Consider the following 20,725-nt stretch of genomic DNA (forward strand, 5'->3'; position numbering starts at 1 on the left):
TTTTAGTCAACTTAAGTATGGGCATGTAAACTTATGAGCACCACTGTAGCTATAGTGACACTGAGTAATGAGGAGGAACTGGCCACTCAAAGCGCTGAGGAAAACAAAAGTATCCTTCCCTGATGGCAAACTCACAATAAGTCTGTAGCGCTGAAAGAAGGTCACTATGTGAGCGGCCAGACTACATTACATCGCCACTTTTATGCAATTCATTTTCCATAAATGTCCTTGCAGATTTAGGAGATGAAAAAGACCGGGGCATCAATCAGAGTCAAACGCAGACTAATCAATAATTTCTGTTTCACAACCACATCCTTGTTGCTTCTGCGTTGGCTTTACTTGCCTAGGCACATTAAAGTGAGTAATTACGGTCATTTGTGTGAAGGGAACAGTGACTGTGATTGGAATATTCATAGCTCACACCAAATTGAGCATGAATGATTTAAGGAGGCGTCTCGCCATGACGAAGAAAGTGACGATAATGGACAGATGCCGGCTGCAAAGTATAATAAATGGGTTTCCAAGTACCGGCCCACGGTTTCAACAACAAGACTACTAGATTATTACAGATATATTGTTGGGGCTGCACGATTTTGATAATGATAAGCATGATTATTTTGATCAATATTGAGATCACGATTAATTATCACGATTATTTGTTAATTTTATTGTCACATAGGCTATTTATAACTGCTTTCACATCCATATTGTGCCACATTCCTCTTATGTTGAAGTTGTACCTACCTACCTACCTACCTACCTACCATACCTACATACAGCTGCAACACATGTAAATAAAAAATATCTGAAATATATAGCCTAGGATATATTTAACCCTTGTGTTTAACCCTCTCGTATCCCTCGGTCAAACTGACCCGTGAGTTATTTGGTTTTTTTTAAAACAATTCTGAAATAAAATTTTACTTCATAATCTATTATGAAGTAAATGCCTGATAGGTGGCACTAGACAAAGAAGAGCTGCAGAAAGAGGTCTCACTCTACTTTAAATTGTAGTTTTATTCTACCATTTGCATCTTTAATGGACGTCATGTGATCAATACTTTGACAGTCTAATAAAGAGCCCATTACTAAAAAGTGGCATGAATCTTTTTAACTGCTATCTGCATCTACTTTTCACTACTTTATTACTTTTGTTGACTTACTACTCTCGTGTGTATCGCAGATGCAGTGCATTTATATCTCGTTTAATTTTACTGAAATGACCCAAAAACACACACGTTGCACCCCAAATGGTTGGCTGACCTTCTGGGCCGGGGTCGGCCGAACTATCGCAGCCCTCCTTCCATGGCTGCAGGGCAGCAGTTGTGGTGTCCGCACTCCCGCTGTGGTCCAGGCTAAACATGTGGTTGGCCCATGCTTTCGCATTGGGGTTGAGGTCTGAAACCTTGGCGGATTCCTGTGAAAAAACACATCAAGCATAGATGTCAATGTAAGCCTACGCAAACCTGCATGATGATTAAAAAAAGAGACAAATATTCACCAAGTCATTGTACTTATTTTTTTTGACTTCATTAATGTACTGAGTGTTCTAGTAATTATATACATTTGTAATACAATATATGAAATTATAATATACAACATATTACACTGACAAATTGACGTGTAATTGGGGATGAGGAAAATAGACCACAGTGTAACAGATTTTGTATTAAAACAAAATTGAAATATTGAAATCATAACTGTTTTTAGTCATTTAAAGTTTGATATCTGTAATGTTGTAATGTTTATTCTGTAATTTCCCATTTTTTTGGGATCAATAAATATCTATCCATCCATCCATCCATCCATCCATCCGTCCATCCATCCATCCATCTATCCATCCATCCATCCATCCGTCCATCCATCCATCCATCTATCCATCCATCCGTCTATCTATCCATCCATCCATCCGTCCATCCATCCGTCCATCCATCCATCCGTCTATCCATCCATCCATCCATCCGTCCATCCATCCATCCATCCGTCTATCCATCCATCCATCCATCCGTCCATCCATCCATCCATCTATCCATCCATCCGTCTATCTCATCCATCCATCCATCCATCCGTCCATCCATCCAGTCCGTATCCATCCATCTATCCATCCGTCACATCCATCCGTCATCCATCCATCCACCGTCCATCCATCCATCTATGATATTGACCTGCTTAAAGACCCAGTTAAAAACAGTTATGGGATATCACAAGTTATACTGTTGTACGTATATGCCCTTTTACATCTCGTCAGTAATAAGTTACTTTACAGTGCATTTGTATTATTTAATCTATATTTTATGTTTTCCTACATAGTTTATTAGCGCAATTTCAGTTCTATCAGCATCTCTGTGGACTGAACTTTCACTCATTTTACCACACATGCTTAAAAAAACTGAAAAGGTGCTTCAAACATTATACATGCACAACACTGTGCTTACAAGTCGTGTTTGCTTATCATTATCATTTTTAACAAATGATTGTAGATCAGCCAGGAAACCAGACAGTGGCTTATTATTGCTCAACTACACTCAGACCGCATAATCAAGAAAACAACGATAGCAAAATCTTCTAAAGCAAAACTGAAAGTTTCAGGTGATGACCCACGTAATTTCATTTTTGCAAAGCCTACTGGCAAAAACCAGAAAAAAAAGACATCTGGACAGATTGGTAACTTGCTAAGGTTGGTTAAAGTCTGTTATGTTCCAGATTTACTTATTCTGTGCCACAAGAAAAATCAAGCACTAGATTTTAAACAGTGTATGGAAAACACGATCCTACTTATGTCTGACATCTTTGTTTAGAAATCAATCGCTCCGTCCACTGAAACTTTTAATTTGAAACCAATACAGGACGAGCATAATGCAGCTACAGCAATTTAAAAAAGGGCCAATGGGAGCAAATGAGAAAAAGGAGGCTTCATAGTAAAATATCCCTAAATATATGTATCAAACCGGTCTGTCTCTAATATAAGCCTGCTTCAGTCTTGATTCAGTCTGAGTATCTTGCTTCTGCAAAAAGGGCTGGGGTAAAAAACTATTGTTGACCAGTTTTAAGTAAAATCGTATTGTGATATTATGTTATCCATTTACAAAGTCATAAGGAATGTTTCCAGACAGTTTGTAGTTAGAAACTCCAAAACAAAAACAAGCAAATTTAAGGTTTCACCTGATAAAAACACTACAGTTGGAACACTTCATTGCACTAAATTATTACTTTAAATGTAAAAGAAAAAGAGGGGCTGCATGAGTAAATACGGCACAGAAATGTCCACAATTGTAATACATTTCATGACGAGCAAAAACAAAATCCTTTGATAGATGCTCATCAATCATCTCCAGCCCTCAACCTCAGCTGGCTGCTGCACATACTCACAGGATCAAAGCAGCAGTTGAGCATGCACGTCTCACAGGCTAACAAACTGTAGCCCAGAGCCGTGGTCAGAGCCAGCGTCTCATTCAAGTCCTGAGGCAACGCAGGCCAGGCGCTCCCTGACGGTGGTGATATAAGGCTCCACTGCATCCAATCCATGATTAACACACATAGACGGACTAAGTATATCCACAGGCAGGCGGCGGGAGACTCTCGACCAACATTACACGCCCTTAAGCCAGGCTCCTTAAAAGCGTAGCTGCGACCGCCGCACCTCTCCAAATCGTCCTCGTCAAATCACAAGCACCGACACTCGCCGATGTGCTGGGTGGATTCAACAAATGTGATGACAGCACTGAGGCTCCACTGCCCCGCTGGAGCTAGGCTGACGTTGCAGAAGCTGACTGGCTGTCTGTCTCGCTCCTGGTGAGCAGCCGTCTCGGCTTTTGTTTTGTCGCTGTAGCACTGAGTCATTCTCCAGCAAAAACACTGGAGCTGTGGAGGGAGAGTGTTGAGTTTCACACCTGAGCCTGCTCCACTGATCCATGCGCTAAAATCAACCCGGGGGCATCACTTAAATTAAATCAGCCCCCCTTGAGCCTCGGTTTTAATAGATACTCTGCTAACGAGTCGGGTTGCTGAGGCGAAAGAAAGGCTGGGAAATCCTGCTTCTTATTCTTGAGAAGCAACAGTTAAGAGTTAAATATAGAATTTGTCACAGAAAAACAAGAACAATTACAAAAGGAAACAAGTTAAGGAGATAAGACTGACTTAATGCAAGATGAGCAGCAAACAACATTGGTCCTGGGTCGTATTTCAAACGCGGCACTACGAGATCATTCAGGATGTGTCTGGTCGGGGACACACACACACACACACACACACACACACACACACAGACACACACACACTAGAAAAACTCCCACTCCTGTCCAAGCTCGCTGCCATAGAAACTGTTGCTGACATCACCGGATGTGTTCGTTCTGGCCACCACTTGACCTTTACATTTTTTTTTTTTGGTTTTTAATGCTCCCTTCCTTATTATGAAACGAGGAGGAAAAGGTTATCCGCTTCCCTGATTGAGGGTGTATTTTCGGGGGGGGGGGGGGGGAAGAAGACGAGAAGATGCGATTCATCACGAAGCGCGGCCAGAGACGAGTTATTGCCAGAGCAGCAGGTGTAGCGCTGGGTTTATTGCTCCGCCTGTCTGACCGAGGTGAGCTCACAGCACCAGACAAAAAAAAACAAAACAGAAAGACAGCAGGCTTGCAACAGTCCTTCAGGGGAGAAAACAAAAACAAAAAACAGCTGAATTTGGACATATCTGTCTGTTAGCAGACCTGTCGCTCTTCTTCACTCTGACAGCTGCAGAGCTGAAGGGAACAGCGGGCCAGGTCGGTGCTGAGCAATCGGGACTCAAACGCATCACAATTACAGTAAAACGCCACGTCCCGTGCACCATTTCCTGCTGCATAAGTCTAATTTAGCATCAACAGAAGTGGTTCAACCTGATGAGGTTTTACCAATTCAGTCCCACGACGAAAAAACGCCACTGGCAAGCAAAGTTAACAACATGTTATGGTAAAAGCACGATATGTGTAATTAGATTTATTGTGAAAAACGCTTTCCAACACTAATTTTCCCCTTTTTTAAGACTGCAAAAATAGATTTTTCCACATTGGTTTATTGATCGATGTAAATGAGCTTTGAGTGCTCATTAATGCCAGTTTCAGCTATAAAAAAGGAAAAATAATCGACCAGTCAATCGGAGCTTTGAATGCAGGATTAAAAATGGGGGCATCCTCTTTCTTCTAATGCACAAGCTAACAATCTGCATTTATGAACAAAATGCTGGGGAAATGACCACAAACTTTTCAAATTACAGATGTGAGAGCGATACATCTGTAAAAGGTTCTTCGCTTATAGAAATGACAACACTTGCATTGGGATTTTTCTTTTGAGTAACGGCAGCTTTTGGACAGATTTGTAACTTGCCAAGGTCGGTTAAAATCTACAATGTTCCAGCCTTACTTGTTCTGTGCCACAAGAAAAATGTAGAACTACATTTTGACTAGTGTATGGAAACCGTGCAATACGCTGAATTTTCCACTAAAACTGTCCTGCTTATGTCTGACATCTTTGTTTAGAAATCAATCGCTCCGTCCACTGAAACTTTTAATTTGAAACCAATACAGGACGAGCATAATGCAGCCACAGCAATTTAAAAAAGGGCCAACGGGAGCAAATGAGAAAAAGGAGGCTTCATAGTAAAATATCCCAAAATATATGTATCAAACCGGTCTGTCTCTAATATAAGCCTGCTTCAGTCTTGACCCTCGTGTTGTCCTCAGGTCAAATTGACCTGTTTCAAAGTGTTTTATATCAGAAATATTACATTTCTTTCAATCAAATTACCCAAAAATAACATTGATGATTCCATACGCAGTTACTTTCATTGAATTTTTTGGGTGTTTTGTTTAATCTTGTAGCATTTGAATTCTTATTTTTTAATGGTTTCAAAACAGTATCCGGACCAACGTTTGACATCTACCCATCTGAGATCCACTCGACATCCTCTGATCCTAACTATTGGTCTAAATTATTTCTGCCTTTTTAACTAAAAACGTACGTATAAATTTGATAAAATGAGGTTTGTTGACCATGAAGTCCAAGACTAAATGTAAAACCGGTTATTAAACCAGCTCATAGCTTCATAATGCAGCTTCTTATTATGCATTTCATGTGTCTTGTTCTTTTCACTTAAGACACTAACTAAATACTTTACCACAAACAAACACTGTTACTTTCTTGCTTACCTGTGATTTTGTCTGTGCTTTAAATGTCAGTGTACAATAACTGTAGAAATTACAGGCCTTGGTTCTTGCTCTTTTAGCCCTTTGAATATGTTTTGTTTTTCTCATTGTCCTTGTTAAGCAGGTTGTGTTTATGTTGTATGTTATGTTTTCCTGTCCTGAACTTCCATGCCATTGAATAGGTTGGATATTTAATTACTTCAATAAATGATATTTATGAAGTTTATTAAGACACTCTTTTTGCAATATCTGAAACCTATAGCACTACCTGGGAAGTTCTCAGAGCTTCAAGAGAGCGACAGGACCATTTTTTAAAAAAGCGCCAAAAGCTGGAAAAAAGTGACAAATCGGAAAAAGCAACAAAAAACATTGTAAAAGCACAAAAAAAAAAAAAAAAAAAGTTCATTTTCAATTTTGACCAGGAAGGACAAGTTCATGGTTAACGGGAGGACAACACAAGGGTTAATGAATTCAGTATCTTGCTACTGCAAAAAGGGCTGGGGTATAAACTATTGTTGACCAATTTAAGGTGAAATCACATTGTGATATTATGTTATCCTTTTACAAAGTCAAAATGAATGTTTCCAGACAGTTTGTAGTTAGAAACTCCAAAACAAAAAACCTAATTTAAGGTTTCACCTGATAAAAACAGGGCAGTTGGAACAGTTCGTTCCACTAAATTTTTACTTTAAATGTAGTGACATAACGTTTTTGCCCAAAAGCGAGGATCTCAACCAAACAACTCAAAATAGGGAGTGACTTGAACCTTGTGACCAAGGTAGAAATTGATAAAATTTCACAACTTCAAATCGGATTTCAGCCCAATCTCTAACAGCAACACGGTTTTAAAATCATAATTCTGACATAATAAAAATAGCCAACACTGAAAATCCTTCACCCCACCTGTGCGGTAAACTGTTAAAACGAATGTGTCGTGTGACGTTTTACTTTAATCAGCCATTTAAAGTTGTTAAAAATCAGTGTGACGTTACACTAGCAGCTGCATGGGGAGGAAACGAGCTATTTAAGTTTCTTCTGGTTTTTCAGAGCTAGGCTACTGACTAAAAATGAGCGGCATTTTGTTTCTGCGCCCATATTTTCTCACACACACACACACACCACACACGCTCCACACACACACACACGCTCACACACACACACACACACACAACACACACACACCCACACACACACCACACCACACACCACACACACACACACACACACACACACACACACACACACACACACACACACACACACACACACACACACACACACACACACACACACACACACACACACACACAACACACACACACACACACACACACACACACCACACCACACACACACACACACTCTTCTACACACACACACACACACTCGCTCTCTCCACACACACACACACACACATCGCTCTCTCACACACACACACACACACACTCGCTCTCCTCACACACACAACACACTCGCTCTCTCACACACACACTCGCTCTCACACACACACTCGCTCTCTCACACACACACTCGCTCTCTCACACACCCCCACACACACGCGCTCTCTCCACACACTCTCTCTCTCACACACACACCTCTCTCTCTCTCTCACACACCCGCTCTCTCACACACGCTATTGAGCCCAAGACGAATATCATACATATATTTTCAGACTTTCTGATTCAGCCATTTAAAGTTGTTAAAATCAGTGTGACGTTACACTAGCAGCTGCATGGGGAGGAAACGAGCTATTTAAGTTCTTCTGGTTTTTCAGAGCTAGACTACTGACTAAAAATGAGCGGCATTTTGTTTCTGCGGCCATATTTTCTCACACACACACACACACACACACACACACACACACACACACACACACACACACACACACACACACACACACACACACACACACACACACACAACACACACACACACACACACACACACACACACACACACACACACACACCACACACACACACACACACACACACACACACACGGAGTGAATTCTACATGCAGGGCTTTTAAATAGGTCATGTTCAATTTCTACTCGGTTTCTAACACATATGTGCAAAGCATATGGTGCATCATCTCGGTGTGTGTGTTTTGTGTGTGTGTGTGTGTGTGTGTGTGTGTGGTGTGTGTGTGTGTGAATAAGGAATGACTTGGAAAACACGAGTTTGGTGGCAACACATGGCTTGTGTTACTATGGCATCAATTTGATTTGGGGCTACACTAGATTTTAATGTACTTCAAAGATTCATAACTGGATTTTACATAAGCTGTATTCTTAATTTGAATATCTACTTAGTGCTTTAAGTTTAAATATTTCCAAGTTAATATTCCATAATTAATGATTGTGCCAGTTTAACCCTGTTGTGTTGTCCTCGGGTCAAATTTGACCGGTTTACAAAAACTTTCTATATCAGAAAAGAACGTTGAAAAAAAACTTTCAAAAAGCAGGACAAAATAAAAACTTTGTTTAAAACGCTAAAAATGTGACCACAAAAAAAAAGAAGTTACAAATTGTTAAAAAATGGATTAAAACAATTTTAAAAAAGTCAAAAAAGTGACAAAAAATAGGAATAAAAGTGACAAACACATTGATTAAAGTCTAGAAAAACAAAATGTTGAAATTTCAACCCAGAAAAACACAAAGTTGCAGGTCAATTATTAGGGTAATTAGGGTTAATCATGTTCTATGTGTAGAAATGAGTGTGCCGCAGCCTTAGCAACAGGTTTTTCTATCTTTACTCTGGGGAAACTACTGACATTTGTGTCTTTGTCGACGTTTCACTTTTACTTCCCGTGGCTCCAACACTTTCTTCATATATTCCACATTTTGGAAATATTAAAAAAGTATACAGACCGCAGCAGAGCAGCATGTAAAGCAACAAGTCTGTAAGCAAAAAAAGTGAATCCATCCATCCATCTTCATCCTCTTACCCGTTATCGGGTCTTGGGGGCAGCAGCTCCAGCAGGGAACCCCAAACTTCCCTTTCCCGAGCCACATCAACCAGCTCCGACTGGGGGATCCCGAGGCGTTCCCAGGCCAGGTTGGAGATATAATCTCTCCACCTAGTCCCGGGTCTTCCCCGAGGCCTCCTCCCAGCTGGACGTCCCTCCACCTAGTCCTGGGTCTTCCCTGAGGCCTCCTCCCAGCTGGACGTCCCTCCACTTAGTCCTGGGTCTTCCCTGAGGCCTCCTCCCAGCTGGACGTCCCTCCACCTAGTCCTGGGTCTTCCCCGAGGCCTCCTCCCAGCTGGACGTGCCTGGACCACCTCCCTAGGGAGGCGCCCAGGAGAGATCCTCACCAGATGCCCAAACCACCTCAACTGGCTCCTTTCGACGTAGAGGAGCAGCGGCTCTACTCCGAGCTCCTCTCGGATGACTGAGCTTCTCACCCTATCTCTAAGGGAGACGCCACCCCCCCCCCCCCCTGAGGAAACCCATTTCGGCCGCTTGTACCCTGGATCTCGTTCTCTCGGTCCTGACCCAGCCTTCGTGACCATAGGTGAGGGTAGGAACGAAAATTGCCCGGTAGATCGAGAGCTTTGCCTTCTGGCTCAGCTCTCTTTTCGTCACAACGGTGCGATAAACAGAATGTAATACCACACCGGCTGCTCCGATTCTCCGACCAATCTCACGCTCCATGGTCCCCTCACTCGCGAACAAGACCCCAAGGTACTTAAACTCCTTCACCAAAAAAGTGAATATGTTGTATAAATAGCAACTTCTGTGCAGACGTCTTGTGCATTTTTTGACTTTTTAAAAACTACAAAAAAGGTGTAGGGCGAGGTATTTTCTGTCATATCTCAGACTTTGTACAGGAACTTTTACATCCTGGACTGTGTGTATTAAACCCTGGAAGCAGTATTTCGGTTCTCTTACTGCTTTTCCCACCACTAATCCCGGCTTGTAATGAGACCTACAGCCTGAAGCGGTTGCCCACTGGAGTTGGTCCCTTCCTCTTCACTGCCAATCTTCTTTCCAATCTCGAGCGTGCGTAAATAACAGTGTGTGGGGGGGGGGGGGGAGAGAGAGAGACAGCAGGCTCTTTCCATTTCCTAATTTTGGAGCGCTCCGGACTAACCATTTTCTTTGCCTGAAGGCCATCTGCTTATTCATAACCCATTTCCTTAGTTCCACATTCTTTCCTATTTGAAGAGGTGGACTGAAACCCATCAAGGAAACAAGAAGGCACGTCCCTGTGCTCGCTTTGTGACAGACATAGGTTAACTTCCCCGATTCGATTCATCTTCTCTGTCCTGAAGCAGCAGTTGTAAAACATACCATCACTGCTAAAGAAAGGGTTGAGACCAAGAAAAGACTTTCCTCTAAAAACAGAAAGAAGCATAATCTCTGACGTGAGGTAGAATGATGTAAGGCGCTGGAGCTCGAAACTAAACTGCAACCAAAACAGGGAGTGACATGAAAGTGTAGTTCATCAATCTTCGGGTTTAACTTTCTTTCAGTCGTGTCTTTTCTCAGGAAAGATCCCGAAATCTAGACAGTTTATTAAGTGGCTGGTAGAGGGGGAAAGTGTACTTGTCACAGACAGAATTTACAGTATTTGGCTGGTGGCTGGTGTAGTATCCCCACCCTGGTGTCTGTATTTAGCCCCGTCGGTCTTTCCTAAAGTGCCACATGTGCTACCATCAATCACACCAGCAGGGCTGTGCAGCCCCCCCGGCACAATCACAACCTACACAGCCGGGGCAAATGGTTTGCCGAGCCTTTGGGAATGTGGGATTACTTACAAAAGGGAGGTCTGTGAGTAAAGAGACACCTCAGAATGAATAGGGCTTCCTCATTGTAGTACACTTTGAACTTTGGGATGTTTTCGCTTCATTCTTACTTCCTGAATGTACAGGTTTTCGGCACAGACGCTACACATGGCACACGCGGGCGGGCGTGCGTGCGTGCGTGCGTGTGTGCGTGTGTGTGATTTTATTCCGTAATGGGAAACGCTCCAATACAACATATTACTGAGTAGTTCTTTGGTAATCTACTCATTTGTTTATGATTGATGTTTGTACAGACAACCATGACGTATTAGAGGAAAATGCTTCACTATAATATTAATATTATGACAGACTCATTTATCACTACAATTAGATTTTTCTTACCCATTTGTTGTGATATTTTACACTTTTCTAATACAATTCGACAACCACACACACACTTGAAAACATGTTGGGGATGTTCCTGTATTAAAATGCATACAAAATTCAGCAGCACAACATGTGAAAAACTCGCATCTCAGTGTTTCCTTTAGCAGCGGGTGCAGGTCTGTCTATAAACTCCTTCAACACAACAGTAGATGGAGTTAAACTACAACCTCTGAATGGTTCTACTTGTTAAATTGCAACGTGAGCGGCAGCCAACGGGAGGGTGCATTATGTCGGCAGGATAATTTAAAAAGACAACAGCGTCTAAATTGTGCGTCTGCCCTATTTCTGATGCCGTGGCGGGCCGCCACTACAAAATCAACCTGGAGGAAACACTGCGTCTGTGTGTGTAAGAACTCACCAAATGAGAGTTGTCTTTTGCCTCTTGTACTTGCTGCACCTGTGGTTCGGCTACAACTTTCGTGTCCTGGTCAGAAGTCATGAGCCGTCTGCTTCTTGGCTCCTCAGGGAGAAGTCTCTGTGTCACCAAGTAAGCTACAGGGAGGGAGGGAGGGAGGGGGGGAGGCAGAGGGGACAAACCAGTTTGATTAAAAAAAAAAAAAAAAAAAGGTTTTTAACCCTCATGTTTCCCTCGGGTCAAATTTGACCCATTTTCAGTTTTTCATCACACAAAATGGGCCTTCGAAATAAGCTGTAAATGTCAACGTTAGACATATCAAATAACTTTGGAAAAAAAAAAAACACACTCAGAACATTGAAAAAGAGACAAAAATGTCAGAAAAAGCGATGACATTTTTTTCCACAGTTGACAGGAAGACAACACAAGGGTTAATCACAGACCTGTGGCTTAATATCAGTTGTTTAACGTGTATGATGATAAAAGCCAGGGGCAGTGTCCGATAGTTACTTTATAAAAGCCTTTCTGGGAACGGTGAACTTTAAAATGTATTTAAAAATACAAAAACTACCTCTGAATCTGCCGTGTTGACCGGGACTCGTGTTGGTTTATCTAAACACAAATCCTACTGGCACTCTGTTACCAAAACACAGAGACAATACTTCTAAAAAAAAAGGAAATGTTTAAACCAATGTGCAAAGTAATCTCCTGCTAAGACAATGGTCCGACTCAATCGGCACGCTGCAGGAGAGACAGGTTTTAAAACCTATAAAAACAGGAACAACCAAACAAACAGTGTTGCACCGGCAAAACCGTCACTTAATGGAGAATCCTGGTAGATTTCTACATGTAGTTCGGTTGTTTGTAATATTTTTCCTAAACCTAACTAGTCGTTTTGGTGCCTAAACTTAACCGTCACGTTGTCCCCGGGTCAAATTTAAGTGTTTTTTTTTTTTTTATGTCAGAAATATTGGATGTCAAAAAAAGTGACAAAACTGAGGGAAAAGTGTCAAAAACGGCAATAACAAAAACATCAAAAACATAAGAAAACGTCCAAAATATGGGAAAAGCGTCAAAAAAAAAGTTGAAAAAGTGACAAAATGTCAGGAAAAAAAAAGCCATAAAAATGTTAAAATTGGGACAATGAAAGTGTTTTCTCCATGGTCGACGTGAAGACAACCCAACGGTTAACCATCGTCGCATAACGCTCACTTTCCGTTACCTGAACTTAACGTAACCCATAACCTTAACTTGAATCAACAGCCCCCTGCTCTCAGGTAACTCAACTACCAACCTGTACCAACCATCAAGTGTGTATGCGTGTGGAAGCACCAGAGACACAAAATAACACCCCCAAATCCCAGAAAAAGTGACATTTTCATAATATGTGCACTTTAAGTAACAGCAAAATTGTCTATGGTTCAAGTTTGCAGCTAATCAGCGATTCCCATGCATTCAGAATCTAGAGCGATATCATTGATGTTTTTTACGGTGAACATCGTCAAATGCCAATTTATGGGGACATCACCCCCTTTTCTGCACTCTCATTTTTTTGTATCAGTAGGCGACAAGTGCTCAACATCATTCTTGCATCTCTAAGGCTGCAATTTCAACGCCATCAGACTGATTGGCTAATCCCTTAGGCTGCATCTGACCTCAATGCTACACATCCACAGAGAAAAAGAGTGAGGAGGAGGACACACACCGAGTCCACACATCACTGGGAATCACTTTTTTTTTCTGTCCCGGTGGAGCCGTTTGTTAAGCAGCGATAATCCGCCACAACAATCGGACGCCCGTCTCTGACACAGGCCCTCGCTGTGTTCGCATACAACGCAGAAAAAGAATGGCATTGCTTTAAAGCTGGTGACCTCTGATCCACATACTGATACACACACATACACGGCATGTCTGTGTCTGTGTGTGTGTGTGTGTGGTGTGTGTGTGTGTGTGTGTGTGTGTGTGTGTGTGTGTGTGTGTGTGTGTGTGTGTGTGTGTGTGTGTGTCATGCCACCGCGATGAATAGGGCTAAACACATCTCTGCATCAATACCACGCAGCTAGCAGCACAGCTGCTGTGTGACAGGCTTTTCTGACCAGTAGCCTTCAACCATTGTGTCATGAACTTGTCCATTCTGGTCGAAATTGAAAATGACTATTTTTTTGTGCTTTTGTGATGTTTTTGTCGCTTTTTTCCGATTTATTTGTCAATTTTTTTAATAAGGTTTAATAAGAGGTTTTACACTTATTCTTGGAATTCATGGTCAACAAACCTAATTTATATCAAATTATACATAAGTTTTTAGTTAAAAAGGCAGAAATTATGATTTTTTTTTTTACTAATAGTGAAGATCAGAGGATGTTGAGTGGATCTCAGATGGGTAGATGTCAAAGTTTAGTCTGGATACTGTTTGGAAACCATAAAAACAAAGAATTCAAAAAAACAAATGTTATGTCACAATTATTGGACGTCAAAATAAGTGACAAAAAGGTAAAAGGGATGTCAAAAAAAAGTGAAAAAATATTAAGAAAACGTAAAAAAAAAGTTGAGAAAGTGACAAAATGTCAGAAAAAAACAATACAAATGTTGGAAAAAAAGAAAAACATCTCCATGTTCGACAGGAAGACAACACACGGGTTAACCATCGTCGCATAACGCTCACTTTCTGTTGCCTAAACTAAAAACAGCAATAAAATCAAAAACATGAGAAAAAGTATTTAAAAAAAATAGTGACAAAACATAAGGAAAAGTGTCAAAAAACAGCAATAAAAACATCAAAACATGAGAAAAGTAAAAAAAAAATAGAACAAAACATAAGGAAAAGTGTCAAAAAACAGCAATAAAAACATCCAAAACATGAGAAAAAGTTTATAAATACATACATATATACACACACACACACACACACACAACATACACCCACACACATACATATATATACACACAAACATAAATACATACATATACACACCACCACACACACACACAATCATACATAATATATAAATCATATATATATACATAATATATATATATGTATTATGATTATATATGTAGTATTATATGATATGTATAGTATATTATGATGTACGTATATGAGATATATATAATTATGGTATGATGGAATAATATAAATATATATAAAATATATATCATATATCATATATAATATATATATAATCATAATATAATATTAATAACTAATAATATCTACACACACATACATACACATACATATTATATAACATACATACATATATACATTTAATTTCATATCATACATAAATATATTAATATAACCACACAATAACTACCACACATTACAACTATACACACTCACAATTAATATATACACACAATATATACATATATACACACATATATACACCACATATACATATATACACACAACTATATACACACACAATTATAAAATATATACACCCCCACACACAAAAACACACAGTATACTACATATATATGTGGGATATAACAATTGATCAATACTTGGCGCCGGTGTATTGACATGGTATTGCCACTGAAAATATTGCGTTACTATGCTCTATCAATCCCCCCCCCCGCACCCCCCCCCCCCCCCTAATTCCATGTAGGCTTAGACCAGGTTGTGTGAGCCACTCGAAGGCCTCCTGTCAACAAACGGAGCGACTCATCTAAACATGGCCATACACACCCCACTCTGCTACAAATCCCCACAGTTTGACGTGTTTTGGAAACAACTGCTAGTGTCATGTACAAACAGCGTCAATAGATGGTTTTATTTTTTAACTTCATTTGGGGGGGGGCGTTGTATCCTCCTATAACAACATAATACTAATTATCCCAGTATCATTTGCACTATGCTCCACATTTAACCCTCGTGTTCTCCTTGGGTCAAACTGACCCGTTTCACAGTGTTTTACATCAGAAATATGAGATTTCTTTCAACCGAATTGCACAAAAATAACTCCATGATTCCATATGTTCTTCAGGTAACATTAGTGATTACTTTCATTGAACTTTTTTGCGTGTTTTATTTAATCTTATAGCATTTGAATTCTTTTTCCAATCAGTATCCTGACTTTACTTTGACATCTACTCGTCTGAGATCCACTCAACATCCTCTGATCTTAACTAGTGGTCAAAATAATTCATCAAAAAAAAAAAAAACTTATGTATACTTTAATATAAATGAGGTTTGTGATCATGAATTCCAAGAATAAGTGTAAAACCTGTTATTGAACCAGCTCAGGATTTAAAAAAAAAAAAGCACCAAAAGCTGGAAAAAGTGACAAATAAATCAGAAAAAGCTTCAAAAACATCGGAAAAGCACCAAAAAAAAGGGGCAAGTTCATGGTTAACATGAAGACAACACAAGGGTTAAACAATTTTATTGAACTCTTCATTGCACATTGCTCTGTTTAGTTTGTTTAGGTATGTATATATTATAATATATATATATATATATATATATATATATATATATTTTGTTTTGTATGTGTGAGCACAGTGTGAGCAACGATGCTCCAAAGAAAAATTCCTCGTATGTGTCCTCATTCCTGGCAAATAAAGCGGATTCTGATGAGTCACAAAATCTCATTTTTTTCCATGTTATCTCACAATGTTCACCTTAAAACAAGGTTGTTGTTTTTTTTCAATTTTAACCATAAAACAGCAAACAGTTTGGTTTGGAGATCCATGAGTTTAACCAAAAATGCAGCAATACGTACACAAGCCTCCCACACCACATTTCCACTCGTTTGAGTCAACACGTTTTACAAAAAAACACTGGAAGTGACCAAGTCTTGGTATTGATAAGACACGGTGTAGACTAGAGGGCAATCACAAGATAACCTTTAGTAATGCAGCGTGACCTGATTGTGATACATCCCCTAAAAAGACTGACCCTGGTCACAGAGCATGCCATGTGCTCTACAGATGAAGTGGGGCAATCACAAGGTCTAGACAAGGCCAGAACCACAACACAAGCTTGGCTCCTCCGTCCTACCCCCTTCACTGCCTTGTTTCCACCCTGCATAATCACAATAATGTAATAACTATAATGTGTACTTGATTAATCCCACATGGGAAATTACAATGTACCCTCTGTTGTTTTATTACACACATGCTCAGTACCTATACATGCACCAATGGAGAGATGCCCATGGAGCTTGTACCTCTCCAGCTACCGGTCCACCACCATACTTTGGTCCGTATGTGGACTTGAACCAACGACCCTTCGGTTCCCAACTCGACTCCCTAGGGCCTCAGCTACTGCCACCTCAAGAAAAGGTGATTTGTTCTCAAAAATTTCTCTGTTATTCCAAAATAAGCATGTTTGTGAAAAATGCAACAGGGTGCCAAAAGGGTTTGGTTTTTAAGTCGGTGGGTAACCACCGCTGGTGGAGGATACTCACCGGGCATCTTACGTGCCCCGCGAGGGGGTGGGATGGTGGTGTTGCACCTGTGTTTATCTCCCATCTCTCCATCCTAACAAGGCCGCCGCGCGCTTCACATGCGTTGGTTTGTCACAACTTCACAAGGAAAGCATTGGAAATTTTAGTAAAGACGCAATGCAGACGTGTTCAGTAGCTGACACAGCCGTGGAAAGACTGCAGCCCACATGCCATGCCCATGGGCCAGGCACAGCAGCGACACTTCCTTCCTTCGTCACCGGGCTATAAGCAGCCTCACGAGGGGCTAAGTGCACGCTGGATTTCTGTAGTAAAAAAAAAAAATGGACAAAATGGCGAGGCTTTTCATAACCGTTACCACGCCATGACATGTTGTTTAAAAGTTGACTCGGGCTAGAAAGTAGCAGCCATGTCTAGTACGCTGGCTCACAGCAGCATCCAATGAAAGATGGCGACCTCCGGCGTGATTTCGCGGATTCTCTCTCTTTCCCCCCCCCCCCACATCCATCCATCCATCGTTTTGAATCAAGCTAATTTTTAGTTAGCATGCAAGCTAACTTAACCACTTCCCAGAGCGGAAATATAACAAGTGTACAACCCGTGTGTTTTGTTGACCGTACGTCCAATTTGACATGACAATTAAGTTAGGAAAAACAGCTTCTTACTCACCTGTCGACTGTCGTACAGCACGATGCAAATATGATGGTGTTGTGGTGGCAGCTGACGGTGGTGGTGTTGGTCTGAGGCCTTTAAATACGCAGGGTATTAGCTAGCAGGCTATATCGAGCACGCTAGCTAGGAGCTACCGGCTTATCTCCCTAAACCTCACCGCAAATACGTCAAATTTCAGGGGCGAGGGGGGGGGGAGCCAAGACCTGTAGCAGGACAGGGGACAAAACGACGTCCCCCAAAAACTAACTCCGAAAAAAACGAGCTCCTCCGACCAGCACTGCAAGCTAGTTAGCTAAGAGTTAGCTTAAGCTAGCTTGCCCAGTGTCAACTTTGTGCAGTCGGACTCGATGAATCCGGCGCGTGGAATTTCCACGCGAAGCAGTTTCCTCACGGTCAACAACAGGCTGCACGAGAGGAGGGGGGAGGAGGGAGGGGGGGGGTCAAAAACCAGCATACAAAGCCCTGAAACCGAGAAATTAAAGGTTACTCGAGGTCTCAACGCTTCCGATCGATCAAACACTCGGTGCAGCTAAAGATGAGAGAGGCGGGGGGGGGGGGGAATGGAGAAGTCGCCGTTTCCTTTCCCTTTCGTGTGCAGTGCAAAGATCGTCTATGGTGTGTGGATGGAGCACTCCAAAAAAAAAAAAAAAAAAAAAGGGCCAGACATCCGGTCTCCAACTGTGTCATTTATTATCAGAAAGACACTATAGACAATCTTTTTTTTTTTTTTTTTTTTTTTTTTTTCACGTTTGAGATTTTGGGCTATTTTGCTTCCATAACGTGTCTTTTTTCAGACTAGTTGATAGTGAAAAAACATCAAAAATACACAGATAGATAGATAGATGGATAGATGGATAGATAGATAGAGTGATTGATAGATAGATAGATGGATAGATAGATAGGAGGAGAAGGATGTTTTAATTGTTCTGATATAATAATGTGTGTTTTTCTTTTATAATATTTGTTTATGTTTGTCTTGTGTTGGACCCCAGGAAGAATAACCTTGACCACGGTGATGACTAATGGGGATAAACAAAACTTACAATTCAAAAAAGTCAGTAAGGAGGTGGGTTGGGAACCGGAGGGTTGCTGGTTCAAGTCCCTATACCGACCAAAGTATGGCAGTGGACTGGTAGCTGGAGAGGTGCCAGTTCACCTCTTGGGCTCTTGAGCAAGGCACCAAACCCCCCAACTGCTTGGGGCGCCTTTCCATGGGCAGCTCCCCCCCCCCCCCCTCACTCTCCCCCTCTCCATTTAGTGGGAGTGGCAGTATCTCTGTCAGTGGGGAGTTGGGTTGGGAGGGTCGCTGGTTCGAGTCCCCACACGGACCTGGGGTTGGGCACCAAACCCCCAACTGCTTGGCCAGCCCCAACTCTGACATCTCCATCTAGTGAGAGTGGCAGTATCTCTGTCAGTGGGGAGTTGGGTTGGGAGGGTTGTTGGTTCTAGTCCCCACACGGACCTGGGGTTGGGCACCAAACCCCCAACTGCTTGGCCAGCCCCAACTCTGACATCTCCATCTAGTGAGAGTGGCAGTATCTCTGTCAGTGGGGAGTTGGGTTGGGAGGGTTGTTGGTTCTAGTCCCCACACGGACCTGGGGTTGGGCACCAAACCCACAACTGCTTGGGCAGCACCCAACTATGACATCTCCATTTAGTTGGAGTGGCAGGAGCTCTGTCAGTAAGGAGTTGGGTTTGGAACTGGAGGGTTGTTGGTTCGAGTCCCCATACAGACCTGGGGTTGGGCACCAAACCCCCAACTGCTTGGGCAGCACCCAACTCTGACATCTCCATTTAGTGGGAGTGGCAGGAGCTCTGTCAGTAAGGAGTTGGGTTTGGAAACGGAGGGTTGTGGGTTCGAGTCCCCACACGGACCTGGGGTTGGGCACCAAACACCCAACTCTGACATCTCCATTTAGTGGGAGTGGCAGGAGCTCTGTCAGTAGGGAGTTGGGTTGGGTTGGGAACCGGAGGGTCGCTGGGTCGAGTCCCCATACTGACCTGGGGTTGGGCACCAAACCCCCAACTGCTCAGCCCCCCACTCTGACATCTCTCCATTTAGTGGGAGTGGGGGTAGGGAGTTGGGTTTGGAACCCAATCTTGAACGCCCTGAACCAAACCATGGGTTCAAGTCCCCATACGGACCTGGAGAGATGCTAGTTCGCGTCCTGGGCCTGGCCCTTGTCCATTCAGTGCATGGCCCGCGTGTAATGTGTAACAACAACAGAGTGACACGTTGTTATTATTGTTTTTCTTTGCATCGACAAGTATTGTAGTTTCTGTAAATCCATCTTTTTGATGGTTGATCTTTTAGTATCGCATTCTGGAAAAGTTTAGAAAGTTATATGTTGTGTAAAACAACACATAGAATCACACTGGAGGGGAAACACATCATCACATTGTTTGATTATAAAGATAGAAATATATGTGATATTGTTCATCTCTTTGTTTTATTGGGGAAGTTTCACATTCACAAATCTAAGTTTTCCAACTCTACACCCTGTTTTAAATTTTTTCCAAATTGAAATTGAAACATATATTGAGTCTATTAATTTCCCAACTAATAAAAAAGCTAGATTTATTTTTGATACATACCCCAATCTATTTAATTAAATACTTCTGTTTTCACATTTGATACACCTTTGCAAATCTGTCACATTCTTATTTTTATTAATTTTTATTTTTTTATTTTGCTGTTGTCTACTCCATGCTCTCAGTTATCTTGTACTATTTCTATTACTATTGTTTATTGATTCATATAACTTGCAATCCCTTTTCCATGTGATCTTCCTTTTTTTGATCTGCGTTGTCTAAATGTTTGTATTGTTATCTGTTAATAAATAAAAATAAAATAAAAAATAAAAAATATACGTATTGTTTTTCTTTGCTATACCTGAATTCGGCCACAAGGGGGCGATGTGAAGGAAATGG

At 41.4% G+C, this 20,725-nt stretch overlaps 1 protein-coding gene across 1 annotated transcript in view; it reads right to left on the bottom strand.

Annotated features, from left to right (window-relative positions):
- larp4b (La ribonucleoprotein 4B) overlaps positions 1-18,384 on the bottom strand; it is a 37,849-nt gene extending 19,465 nt beyond the window's left edge. Inside the window, 3 exon segments of the mRNA XM_032532205.1 lie at positions 1,264-1,417; positions 11,715-11,848; positions 17,792-18,384. Of these exon segments, the coding sequence (XP_032388096.1) occupies positions 1,264-1,417; positions 11,715-11,795 (235 nt within the window). The 5' untranslated portion in view covers positions 11,796-11,848; positions 17,792-18,384.
- Between the last annotated feature and the right edge of the window lie 2,341 nt (positions 18,385-20,725).

Source organism: Etheostoma spectabile, chromosome 12 (genome assembly GCF_008692095.1).
Source record: "Etheostoma spectabile isolate EspeVRDwgs_2016 chromosome 12, UIUC_Espe_1.0, whole genome shotgun sequence".
NCBI lineage: Eukaryota > Metazoa > Chordata > Actinopteri > Perciformes > Percidae > Etheostoma > Etheostoma spectabile.